We start from the raw sequence: 14,118 nt of genomic DNA, 5'->3' as shown, positions 1-14,118 counted from the left end.
CAACGACGATTCGAACCGATTAAACCCAGCTGAGGATTCCAGACCACACGACATATGTAGGTCCCCGACCTACATATATCAACCTACTCTCGGATCCTCTAAAGCAAAAACGGGTCCGCGCCACCCGAGAATACAGTACTCCACCAATCTAGCCTATTGCCACGTGGGTACACGCTATTCCCACCATCTCTCCACTCCCAGTGCGTGAGTAGCCATTCTCGTAATAGAATCGCCAAGTACAGGCTTACCAGAGTATGTGGTTAGTACTACAAAGTCTCACCGCACACAGTTCAACAACGGACGTGCCTTAATCAACACAAGCGGAAAGAACCTGCTCACAAGACCTCCATGTCTTGTGGCTCACACACACTGAGTCCGCCCGGTCTAGATTTATTACTCCACATTCCCATATCACATGATAACATAAGTTAATCAAATCCCGTTTAAAGTTCGCAGGTGACAGGTAATCACCTGACTTTCATCGTTCTACGCATAGCTAAGCATAACTAGGCATATACGAATTTAAAACTGGTAATATGGTAATTATGGAATAACAAGGTGGGTAATGTACTAATTTGACTTGTACTTGACTCCTAATCACTTAATGCAGTAAAAAGAAGCAAAAGCGAAATCAATTTGTAAAATACAAGGTAGGGTTGTATGCATCTGGGGCTTGCCTTCGTTGATAGAAAAGTTCGGTTCCTGCGACGTTTCACAAGTATTCGATCCGACCTCAACAGACGGATTAACCTCCTCAACAACTTTATTAACTACCACGTGTTCACCTTCGTTCACTACACGTAATAACAATGCCATGTTTAACATGATGCGGAATACGAAACATGATGCTCGATGATGGATGCAAAAATTAACAATTTGAATACAACTTTCCTTCGCGATACAGTTGCAAGTCAAACAACAAAATCTTTTTCATAACACATACATCAATTGCCAAGGATCATTATCAACTAATGACCCAAGGTCATCACTCAATCCAAAATTTCAAACAAAACCTAAATCATTAAAGGTTACTATTTGCTTTTATGAATTAATTATTAAATTCAAAATTATGAAATAAATCAACTTATTCTAATTGAGCTCAAAATTTTAGTAAATGTTCATTACATGATAAGTAAGTGGCAAAACAAATTTCATAATTTTTGGACAATTAAATAAGCCTAGAAAAATCATGGAAATCCATTTATTAATAAATTGAGTAATTTTTATCACATTCAAAAAGTACTGAAAAATATTATTTCATATTTTTCTTAAATACTATACATCACATAGAAGTCACACAAAAATTTTCATAATTTTTAGAGCTCTAAATAAATCTACACAAAAATAACAAAAAATAGACACTATTCATTCAAATCTAAAAATAGAAAAATTCCATTTGAACGTTGAGTCACTGACAACCCGACCCCACCTGTCATACCTAACCTCGCGCGTTTGACCACAATGGCGATGGCGCTGACCGGCGTAAACTCGTCGATGGTGAGTCCAACGGCGACGGCCAAAGTACCAAAATGATCACCAAGACTAGGCGCATCGATTGACGTCCCTATCAGCACTGATTATGGCCCTATACTAGCTCGTCGTCGGCCATGGCGGACGCGGTGGCACGGCAGAGCTACGCCGGCGATGCAAGCACGGTAGAGGTTAAAAACTTAGCACAGAAGGGTTCAACACCTCACCCCAAACACGACTGAGCAACGAGCAGGGTCAGAGGAGCAACGGAGAGGTGGGTCGACGTTCCGAGCAAGCACGGCGGAGCAGATCGTCGTCGGTGGCGATGTTCCGGGAGTTGTGGTGGTCAAAATGAGAAATCAATGGGTCATGGAGGACTACAGCATCATGGCGAAGCTGAAACAAGACTCAGTAGGGGCAGAGGATCACCGTAACACGCTGGCCACGGCGAAGCGCTCGCGACGGGGACGCTGCCGGCCGCGAGGAAGAAGAGCGCGCACCGCGAGTTTCCGGTGAAGACAAGCCACAAGGACTAGTTTGCTGGACGCGCAAGGAACTAGCAGAGCTGGGACACGCTTTGCTGCGATGGCGCGGGCGCTGGTTCGATGGCAAAAGCTCAACGGAGCTATGGCAACGGCGCCGGGAAAAACAGAGGAAGGGAAACGGCGAAGAACGGCGACGGCTTAGGCCTTAAGGAGCGGCCAGAAGCGCAAGGAAGCCACGCAAGAGCCTTTCCCACGCCAGCGCGAAGCCGAGGACATCCATGCGCACGTCTGGAAGCGAACCGAAGGATCGCCGGCAATGTAGCTTCGGCGGTGAACACTGTTCACAGAAATTACAAAATTGCCATTCGCCAAAATTCACAAATTACTCTCAAATTTTCATAACAACTCAAAAATCTCCAAAAACAAAAGTTGTTCAAAATCAAAAGTTCTACAACTTTGCTTTTATAACCAACTCCTAATTTGGTCTAGATTTTGAAATGAACTTTTGAATTCAAATGGGGAAATTTAACGAATTACGCCTTTTTGAATTACTCCAAATTTTACTAAACAACTTAAAAAACTCCAAAAACAAACTTTGCTTAACTTGTCAAGCTCTACACTTTTGCTTTTGGACTCAACCCCAAAATATGCATAGATTTTGAAATGGATTTTCAGGGTAGGATTTAAATATTGAAAATCAGGGTTTTCGGAATTTCAAATCAATACAAAAGATTTCAAACTTGATTCAAACAATACCAAGAAATGCTTATAACATAAATGTAAACTTATTTTATTGAATGCATACAAAGTGTTTAATATGACCAAATGCCTTGCAATGCATATGATGACATGGCCGTTTTAGTATTTAAACACCCGGGGTGTTACAGTCGATTCCTTTGGACCTCTTGAGTGGGTCCATGTGGGTGCCCAGCAAAGATGAAGTGATTTCATTTGGGTTTATCCTTATTCTCCTCTCATTTGGGCCCTGTTTTTGCCTAGTTTTGGGCCTCTCTCCTTTGGGCTTGTGTAGAATGGTATTTGTGCTTTGTTCTCTCGCATATTTTTAGCCCTTTTATGTGTATTTCCGCAAATGCCCTCCTACAAATAAATAAACCCCAAAACTCATGGAATTCGTTAGTTATAAATCCTATCACTAAGTTTGGTGTTCATTTGAGTGGATTTTATGTGAGTGTTTGTAGTTAAAAGTGTGAGTTAAGGTCCACCAACAAACTCCCCCACACTTAGCCCTTTGCTCGTCCTCAAGCAAAGTTAGAGATAAAAGTAATCATGAGCATAACATCCTAAGATATATAGCTATACATGAAAGTTATTCCAACACATTCTTTACGCAAGTGGGATATGTGGCACCGGCTAATATGTTTCCTTGGGTTGTTGAAAAGTGGAACAGTTCTCGAAACATAGCCATCTTCCCAATTTCTCATCTTAGCACTTGGAGTTTTTGAAAGTTTTCTCAAGAAAAGCATAGTTCACTTTATACTCCTCAAATGGCACTCTCAAATCACTCAATGGTGTATATTTCGTTACCAAGGCATAGCAAAGTCTTGCCTTCTTCTGTTTCCTCCTACTTCTAAAAGGTTTATGTGGAGCTTTAGGTAGGGATAAACAAAATAGCATACTTGTTTTCCATATGTTGTAAAGTCAAATTGAGGAGCCAAGGAGAGAAGTACTATACACTTAGATCAAGATATGCATGTGTGTGGATAAAGGTGAACTAAAACTATACTCCTTTTGTAGGTATGATCTCTCACTATAACTTATTGTTTTTGAAACATGGCTATTTTTCTTTTTCTCCTTCTTCCCTTTTTTGATACATGAGCCTTCTTGTGCTCATCTATTTTGTTTATAGTTGGATCTTCATATGCCCATATTTTTTTCTTTTAATCTTTTTGCATAGCCCATGTTTCTTCTTCTAAACACGTATTTAGAGAGATCACTATCTTTTAGAACATGGAGTATTTTCCTAACAAACATTTTTTTATCTACTCCTAGTGTAGGAGCAGAGTTTTTGGTGGATGAAAGCATGTTTTGCGTACTCCCAGTGTAGGAGCAGCATGTATATGTGGGTGTGCGTGATCTTGATCTTGGGAGCATGATAAATCTCTCAACAAGAGTCAACAAGACTTGACCAAACTCAATACAATAGCAAGCAACATATGTGGAAGGCTTTAAAACTTGCAAGATGTCATATTTGGCTTTGGTAGGGATTGCTCACCAATTGAGGAGTATGTGATACTATGGTTTTATAACATTTTTATCAAAACAAATTCTCCAAATGCTTTGAATAGAAACAGTAGGATTTCTAAGTCATAACTATATCACAACTATCAACAACTTAGTCAACATGATTGTCCTATTAGAATATTTTCCCACAAGCATAAGTGTATGTATATGAAACAAATTTTATGCATGCTTCTATCTTAAAGATGTTATGAACATGTCACTTTGGAATTTTAAACTAAGTGTGGTTTATAAGATTGCATGGAGAGGCATAGTTGGTTTATTGAGTTTAATTCTAGTGATTAAGATTATGTTCGTTTAAACTCAAGATTGGAGGGAGAGATGATACACAAACCGAGTTTGGAACCATTGATCTATTGTGCATCATTTGTGGGGGAGGTTTTGATAGCTTGTGTGGATTGTCTCCCCACACTTATTCTTGTACCTATTTATTCAAACAAGAAGAAACAAAGTGGAAAAAACAAGGGCTCTGCCAGTTTGAACATCGGGGGGCCTAAATCTTATTATTATTATTATTTTATTATTATTTTATTTATTTTTGTATTTATTTGTTCACCCTTTTTTTAGCATAACTCAAATAAAGCTAAGGTAAATTTGCAGTGTAAATCAAGCCTTGATTTATCTCCATAGATGATTACCTCCATTGTTTACGAAAGTAGTACTCAAAGTTTAATAATCAAATTTCAACACCATGTCAAATTTTGATTAAAGCAGACCATTTTAACGCAAGCACCATGTTTAATTTAAAGGGCCTACGGATATACCACATGTGCACATGTGAAAACATCCAAACCAGAGCATATGACAAAAAAAGGGAAGTATGAAGTTTTTGCATGATCAAGTCATATGGAGATAAAAAATGAGTGAAGGAGTTGGTGAACTTTTATTTTCCTTTGCATACCTGAGTTCGATTTACTAACAGCATGTGGATGGAAGCTTTGAGCCTACTACTATGGTGGCTTCATACATGTGCTCCAACTCAGGCGAGCCACAAGGCTGGGCCACACACAAGCTAGTGTATATGGACCATGGGCCTTAGTGGTAGCAAAGGTATGGAAGAGGAGAATCCTACTTCTCTCTTCTTCTCCTTTTTTCTCTTTTTCAAATATATGTATTATATTTTTCTCTCTCTCTTTGTTTATATCATCTATTTTGTTTTGGCTTTCTCTTTTTTTTGCAAGGTAGGGCTACATCATTTTTTGTAACCAAGACGACCTTTGGTGAGACATCCTCCCTCACACTTGGACTTTTGTGTAAAAGTCAAGCGTGTAATGTTGGGGTCTCCTCTTGAGTGTATTCCATCACTGAAGGGTATCATGGTATTTAGTTTGATGCAGCTCTCATGTTCTCTAGCATCGTATGCCCCTTGTTTTTCTTAGTCTCAACCTAAAAGAGTTAGCAACCAAGAATACCCAAAGGTGCATACTAACTTGAAAACATGTTCTTGCTTTTATTGATAGTAAAGTTTTTTTATTTTATGATAGTCCGGGGTACCTCCGGCAGTGCTTGATTTATGGTCTTAAGCTCGACCGTGGGAACTTCGTCTTGCAGCCATCAATGGTGGTATAGTTCCCATCTTTACCACCAAACATTTAGCAATAAAGTTCAAGTTGCAAGGTTAGTGCCATAGTGCTTCCACGAGATTTGCAATGTTTATGATAAACATATGCGTCCATAACCATCCTTCTAAAAAGTTTGGAGGCAACGAGTGATGAGTGTCTCTCGAAGGGGCACAAGGTACTAAGCAACATGTCCATGGCACAGACATTTATTTTCTCGAAAGATACATCATGAATGATTAATGTTGAATCTCGACCATTATCAAGAACAATGTTTGGACGACCAGAGGGACATGGCTTGGGTTCGAGTGAGGTTGGCGTTGGATATTCAGTTTCACTAGAAAGCCTAGGTGAAAGGAACGGAGAAATGAGCTTTGCCTCCTCGAACGGGTCATGGTTGGGATTATGCTTTGCCATGGGACTTTTGGGGCAAAGGATAGGAGTGGTAGAAGAAGCTTTTCCTAACTTTTCATCACGGCTCTCATTGGAAGGTTTTACTTGAAAAAGTTTATCCAATGGGTAGCCTATGTGAAGATCAAACTCAAGGATGGCAAAGATGTGGAAATCTATGAAAACCTCAGTTCCATTCAATATGATTGGCATGACCCTGGCAATCCCACAACACTCAAAGATTAGTCTCGAGGGACTTTTGAAGAGTTTATTGGTCGAGACCAGCGGTATTTTGCCCAAAAGGGTTTCTACAAGAAATTCTAACACGATGTTGGTCTCAATCGTGGGGTTGTGTAGGGCTTCTACAACTGTTCCTCTCAATGAGCAAGGCATGGTTGTGGAAGGTGAAAGAATCTGAATTGTTTTGGAAGAACGTCTCACTTCCATTAACCATTCCTTTGCCAGATTCCCCTGGGGGAACTTCCTCGGGAGAATGTGTAAGCTTTTCATGCCTTAAGAATTTTGAAGTATTGCCATAATTCTTGAAATCAATAGGGAATTTCGAAGGATGAATTACTCGTTCCTTTGGTGTTTGTGGTTCGGGTGGGGGATCATAAGTCGAACTTAGGGATGGTACGAGTTTGGATTCAACTAACGAGGACTCCTCCACACTCGACATGACTATTGCCTAGAGGGGTTTGGTTCTTACAACAGAAGAAGTGTGTATGGCTATGAAATGCTCAAGGAATTCTGCTTGTTCCATCATAGTTTTGTGTGTGAAACGACCTCCGACAGTCATGTCTAGGCATAGGTCAGCATCTATGTCAAGACCCAAACAAAAGAGATGCAAAATCATGCTATTGGATAATGATAAGTCTAGGACAGTGTGTATTAACAATGAAAACCTGGCCAAGGCTACACCTATAGACTCCTCATACAGCTCAAAATCGAGGATCGCCCTTGGTAGAGAGACGATACGGGGCATGGGGAAAAATGCAAGACAAAACTTGTCTTTAAATTCATTCTAGTCCCCATTTGTACTTCCTACGACAAATGTGTACCAATGTTTCGCCTTCCCTGGGAGGGAGAAGGGAAACAATTTCCACCTTAGAGTTTCTTATGTCATGCCCGAGATGCTTAGGCACGAACACATCTCCTCGAACTCATGCAGGTGATGGCAAGGGTTTTCATTATCATGCCTTGAGAAGGGTTGTGCCAAACCATGGCTATCAAGCCAGGGTGGAGTCCACAGCCAGAAGCTATGATTGGCTTCAAAGGTGGTGGTGGCTCGAGGAACTCGCCCTTCGAAGCAAAAAGGTTTACAAAAAGAGTTGGCTTCATGGTGGAAAAGACAAAAAAAGGTATTTTTGTTTTTATAAAAAATAAAGGATACAGATATGAGGATGAACTAGGATCAAAGAAAATAGCAACCGTTCCCCGGCAAAGGCACCAGAAAGCTTGTTGGTACTTCCTAACATTTACAGAAGTTAATCCGCAAGCATACAGAATTACTGTTGTAGCTTTCACCCAAGAGTATTCAGGGTATCATATTTCCATAGGGAACGGAGGTATTTCTTCTAGCTAATTCATCCAAGGACAACACAAGGATAGCTGATGAGGGTAGAGATGGATTCCTATGGTTTAGGGTCTAAGGATAGATAAACTCTACTTCTACTTGCTTACTTCGGGCACCGGATCACACCTGGTCTGCCAAGCGAGCCCGGCCTGTAGCTCTAAGTCGTACCCGAACATGGGGATTACAAAGGACAAATAGGGTTATCACCACCTGTAGCCTACCCCTCAACCGGAGGATGAGGCAAATGAAGGTAGCCTCTAGCCTAGACACCACGTCTACGCTATTGACTACTACTCTAGCGCGCTAACAAGGGTTATCCGTCGTTATCAGGGCCCTTCTACTAGAGCATCCACCATGAGGACGGACGATGAACCCACAAGCAAATAAAAGTGAAGCTTAACTACTCAAAGACTTTTATAACCACAGGAACCATGAACACTTACTAAGATACCCGTGGAGGTACAAAGTCAGTGTTCGCCGAGGTACAAGCGGGGGAAGGTTACCGACAAGCTTGGCACTTCTTCCCCGAACTCTTCCTCACATCTCTCCCTATTTCTCTTCTAGAGCTAGCTAGGGCATAAGCCCATTGAGTAGTGTTGCTCTTGCTCTTGCTTTGGTGCTCTTCCTCTCTTGTGTGTTGTTCAAATGAGGGGGATGTGATCTCCAATTATAGGTGGAGAGAATGGGCTCTTTGGAATAATCCCATTCAAATATGCAAGCAGCAAACCGCCTTCAGCCTGTGAAGATGGTAAGAGGTGGCCTATGAAGTTTGGGCCCGAACGAGGCCACTAGGGGAGCGGCCGCACCCCCATTGGGGCCTTTGGGCTCCATCTTCGGTAGGTCGACTCCTTTAGACCTCTTGAGTGGGTCTATGTGGGTGCCCGACAAAGATGAACTGATTTGATTAGGTTTAGCCTTATTCTCCTCTCGTTTGGGCCCTATTTTTGCCTGGTTGTGGGCCTCTCTCCATTGGGCTTGTGTAGAATGGTATTTGTGCTTTGGTCTCTTGCACATTTTTAGCCCTTTTTATGTGTATTTCCACAAATGCCCTCTTGCAAATAAATAAACACCAAAACTCATGGAATTCGTTAGTTATAAATCCTATCATAAAGTTTGGTGTTCATTTGAGTGGATTTTATGCGAGTATTGGTGGTTAAAAGTGTGAGTTAAGGACCACCAACACATGGCATCTATGATGCCCTAGGAGCTATGCTTCTGGTTATTAGGTACACCACTCGAATATGGTGTTGACAACATGCCGAGGGCTACGCCCAGGAAACTACATTTCCTAATGTTGGTTGTACCACCCGAGCTAGGCACTTACAGCTGCCCAGGAACAATGTTCCTTGATGTATGGTGTACCACCGCCTCACTCGATGCTTAAAGAAGATTCTCGCTACCCGAGAAATGCTCTTGGTACTCGAACGGCAACATACTGGCTCCCCAATACTTGGGAATATCCAAGCGCACTGCTCAGAGCTTCGACACCCGAAGATGCTCACTATGTACTTACAGTACATAGAACTTACAGGGGAGACCATGACATCCTGAGGGCTTAAAGCTACGTGCTAGCTTATCATTAAGTCCTATGGGGGCTACTGTCAGAGATACGGGCCAGGGGTACCTGCACTGCCCATATATATGACCATCGCCAAGCTATCGGCCGAGAAGCCATTAAGGAGGAGGCCCGCAAGGGCTGACATGGTCGACCAACATGGAGATCAAGGCAAACCAAGGCAGGCATATGTGGACGATAGCTAGGATCTTTCTGTTGCGCTTATCGTGTAATAAACTAGGAAACAATCTATTGGCCCAATCGCCCTCTCTATAACCCTACCTCTCCTGCCTATATAAAGGAGGGTAGGGACCTTGGGCTCGGTATCTACATTATCCATCTTCCACATATTCCATCCAACTCGTAGCTAGGAGCAACAACCCCTGTAATTGAGCATACGAATACAAGAGCAACCGCACCGTTGGAGTAGGGATTAGCGCGCACCACGCCCCAAACTAATATAAATCTCTATGTCTCGTATGCTGTCATCTGATTCTGTCTATGTGATCATGTTGCTGGATATTGCCAGAGCAAAATAATCCGATACAACCGTTGCTAGAAATCAATTTTTAGGGATGGTTCCATTAAGAAAACCGCCCATTGAAACGTTTATATTTTTAGAGGTGGTTCTGTTAAAAAAACCGCCTCTAAAAATATGATTCTTTAGGAAGGTTGCTTATGTCAACCGCCTCTAAAAATGATTGATTTTTAGAAGCGGTTCTATTAAGTCCATCGTCCCTAAAAATCATTTTTCAAGGCAGATGAAGACAAAATTCATATCAAAATTGTAGAGCTCGACAAGATCTAAAACTTTGTAGTTGATAAAAAAATTTTGAGATCATTTAGGGTTCCAAATATATAAATTAAGTCTTAGATTTTGAATTTCAATTTTTTGATTTTTTTCAAATGACCTTGCGTGGAGAAATATCCTATATCAAATTTATAGTCCTCGATAAGATCTAAAACTTTATAGTTGAAAGTTTTCTCATTTAAGAATGTTTATGAGTTAAAATATTGATTACAGGATCCGTACGTATTAGTAAAAAAACAACATCATATAACTAGTCACAAGTGACTATGTGGTGCGGTGGTAGGGGATGAAACACGCGAGGAAGAGGTTATGGGTTTGAATCATGTTGTCCAAATCCTATTCGGACAACATTAAAAATATTTTTTCTTATTTTTATTAGACTCTAAATGATTTTTTAAAAAATCCTAAAAATTATTTTTAGGAATGGTTCCGTAACACCCCGCGTTCAAAACTGCTTATATGGTCCAGCTCCGCACATGGAATGGGCCTACATACACGTAGCACCTCTATTACACTTTCGTCCTCGTTTCGTGTAAAAGGGTTAACCTGAAGATGCTACATTTGGAACAACAAGGCTTATAAGTTGGCCCTCACCCTCCTAAACTTCGAAGGTGGTACTAAACCCACCAACAACAACTCCACATGTGCCACGTGGGCTACATGGGCCAACTTCACAACTACTATAGGCTACTAATGGACTGGGGTGTTACATTCACCTCCCTCAAGGGCTGATGCACTCGACAGCTCACCACATATATGTGGCAATTGTCTAGGATCACCCCTTGGTACACTCCTCCATGGGCACATGCAGCAAGGGTTGATGCTCCGATATCATCTGTAACACCCCGCCTTCCAAAACTGCTTATATGACATAGCTCTGTACGTGGAAGATACGTGTAGCACGTCTCTTACACTTTTGTCATCGCTTCGTGCAAAAAGGTTAATCTGGAGGTGCTACGTTTGGAACGACAAGGCTTATAAGCTGGCCCTCACCCTCCTAAACTTCCAAGGTGGTACTAAACCCAACAACAACAACTCCACATGTGCCACATGGGTTACATGGGTCAACTTCACAACCACTACAGGCTACTAATAGGCTAGGGTGATATAGGTTCACTTAAGTCAACAGTCTCTGAAAATTGATTTTTAAGGACGGTTGTTTTAAGTCAACTGTCTCTTAAAATCGATTTTTAGAGATGATTTTAAAACCATCTCTGAAAATCACTTATTTTTATAATCGGTGGTATTGCAACGGTTTTTCAAACTGCCTCTAAAAATCGAATTTAACTGCCTCTTAAAATATTTTCTGTACTAGTGTTGTTAATTTATTATAACCAAATAAAGACTACAGAATATTTGTGATGCTTATTGTTTAGAAAAAGAATAAAGAGAGCGACGTATAATTTAATAATATAAGTAATTTTTATTAGCCACGGGTATTCAAAAATATCTAATGCTCATATTTCTCTTAATCTCGCACGGGTTGATCTTCGATGGACTAGTAGTATCTAATCAAACAATGTTTATTAATGCCATACCATGTAGTGTTAGGATCCTGTCATCATTGTTCACTCATCAGGGCAGTGCGGCGTTTTGCCATCTATAGCGTGCGAGTTCATCTCGCAGCCTTCTTCACAGCAACTCCGTGTGGTTGCGGTGTAGCCGACGCGATAAACGGCAGGCACACGTCCAGAATCGCCGCTTCCTCGCCGCATTTCAATTTCCACACCCCGAAAGGAGCCCGGACACCACTCGAAAACCGTAAGCCGCGCACGCCTATTTCAAGCTCGATCGTCTCCTCGGCTCTCGCCGCCCAGGAGTCCTCGGTCCACAAACTTGAACAAGGCTTGTTCCGAAAGCAAGGGAAGCACGGACGACATGATGACGCTGCACCCCAGGCCGGTGGCCCCTACCGACGACCACTGCGAGAGCTGCGCCTTCTACTGCTTCGTGGTGTCCTGCGTCTCGCTGCTGCTCTTCATCGTGCTGGCCGCCGCGGTCAGCGTCTCCAGGGCCTGCGCCATCGCCGGCGCCGTCGTGCTCCTGCTCGGGCTCGTCGGCGGCTGGCTTGCAGCCACGGGGAACGGAGCCGCCGGTCCCGCGGAGCAGCAGCAGCAGCGCCAGGCTGCTGCCGCTCCGGCGGTGCGGCTGGTGGTGCAACAACACCGGTGCGCGTGCGGCCTAGCGGAGGCCGCGATCGCCGCGCTGCCGACGTTCGCCTACGAGCCGCCCGCGGCGAAGAATGGCGACGGGAGCGACGAGGAGAAGCCGCGCGGCAGCTGCGTGCTGTGCGCGGTTTGCCTGGAGGACGTGCGTGCCGGCGAGATGGTGCGGCAGCTGCCGGCGTGCCGCCACCTGTTCCACGTCGACTGCGTCGACGGCTGGTTGCGCGCTCACCGGACGTGCCCGCTCTGCCGCGGCCAGCTCTCCCCGGGGAGAGTCAACACCAAGGCGGCAGCCGTCGCGGAGTCACCGGTCGATGCATTGCCGCCAGTGTGAGTATCACTCGATCGGTTCGTCGAAAGCTCGCCGGTGCTTTCGTAAACTGTATTGGACCACGCTGTACATTTCTAACACCATGTACGTAGAACATATTTCTAGATTAGATTGACGATAGTTCACTGATGTGTAAATTTTGTTAATTATAATTGCTCTGTTCGTTTGGCTGATAAGTCATGGCTGAAAGTACCATTGGCTAATTTGCTATGAGAGAAAAATACTGTTCATTGGCTGAAAAAATACGGCTTATAGGTCAAAAACGGGAAGAATATTAGAGGTTAATGGAACATGTCCATGTCCACATAAAAAAAAACTAGGTTTGATTTCGAAGGCGCGCAACAGACGCGTGTGTGTCTCTAGTCTAGGCATTAACCCTGAAAATCGAGTGGTTCCAATTATCGCATGACGCTTCTAGTCGCGAAAGATAAGGAGCATTTAGCCGATGGGGACTGGTACCAGATCGTACGGACTAGGGAGTCTACAACTTGACATGCTTCGTGTTAAGTAATCTGCTGCTCTCATCTGTACAGCGCGGTAGGAGCAGGTGCCGAAAGAACTCCCCTACTGCTGTACTGTAGCACTGCAGGGGTAGGCATCGAAAGACTCTCATGCGCACTGTAGCCACAGCAGGGGCAGGCATCAAAGTCAGTCCTGTTGTCACATCTAGTCACTGTAGGAGCATGGCAGCCTGACACGTCTGTGTACTAGGATTAGATGGGTATAGTTGTATATATAGTTTCCCACTGCAACTCAGTAAAGAGAGCGAGTTCAGTTTTACCATCTCCTCTGCAGAGATTCGGCTAACGCTGGTGCTTGTGTTGTGTGTGTGCATGCGCTCTGTTCTTCTTTCCTTGTTCTACCTCTAGCCATAGCGTGTGGTCGATAATGCCGATGAGCGGTCGGCTCACCCGTGCCGGTGACGCAGGGGCCAACACTTCAAAATTCTGCCGCTACCAGACAGACAATCTAGTTTATCACGTCAGTGCCAGCTTCTCCGTTGCACCAACGAGGGGTCTGAATGTTGCCGCACGTACCGGCCAATTACACTTTGGAGTGTAAGTTGTAACAAGAACAGCAAATACCGGTGTTTCTCAGGCAAGGCAACTGGGGCTTTTAGGCCGTTGGGATGAGTTTGGTTGAGCTGAAACATCATCCATTGATGGCAATATGGTACTATATCTGTTGGTCGGTTGGACTATCTGACCGGATGAGTGGACTAGCCTGCTTTGATGACCGGTTGTCTATGTATCACATGCTTTTATGTGGTAGAGGCGTAGAGGAGGATGGCAACCCTAGATTGAAAACGGTGGTATCTGAAAAATCCAAATATTTGGGTTTTTGTCGTTTCTTCCCTAAAATGCTCGGAGGGAGTTGTTCGAGTTGATCTGCTATTTGGGTGGTGGTCGATTGAGTTGGCTGAGTGTAGAGAGTCATGGTTGAGTGCTTCGTTGGTTGGTCTGTGTGACACATGCATCACCCTAAGTTTTGTGGTTTTTGGGTTCAATTTTGGCTTA

General features: G+C 43.3%; 1 protein-coding gene across 1 annotated transcript; it reads left to right on the top strand.

Moving 5' to 3' along the window:
• The first annotated feature begins 11,678 nt into the window (after positions 1 to 11,678).
• On the top strand, positions 11,679 to 12,846 carry LOC136529160 (RING-H2 finger protein ATL46-like). Its single transcript, XM_066522234.1, has one exon. The coding sequence runs from the start codon at positions 11,984 to 11,986 to the stop codon at positions 12,602 to 12,604; it is 621 nt and encodes a 206-aa protein (XP_066378331.1). The 5' UTR covers positions 11,679 to 11,983; the 3' UTR covers positions 12,605 to 12,846.
• Positions 12,847 to 14,118: the final 1,272 nt, after the last annotated feature.

The sequence above is a fragment of the Miscanthus floridulus genome, chromosome 19 (genome assembly GCF_019320115.1).
Source record: "Miscanthus floridulus cultivar M001 chromosome 19, ASM1932011v1, whole genome shotgun sequence".
NCBI classification, from domain to species: Eukaryota; Viridiplantae; Streptophyta; class Magnoliopsida; order Poales; family Poaceae; genus Miscanthus; species Miscanthus floridulus.
The sequence above is the reverse complement of the archived record's forward strand: the minus strand, read 5'-3'. Positions and strand labels throughout refer to the sequence as shown.

Bases quoted from the DNA above. Each gene is read 5' to 3' on its own strand.
- LOC136529160 (XM_066522234.1), top strand. From the start codon at position 11,984: ATGATGACGCTGCACCCCAGGCCGGTGGCCCCTACCGACGACCACTGC.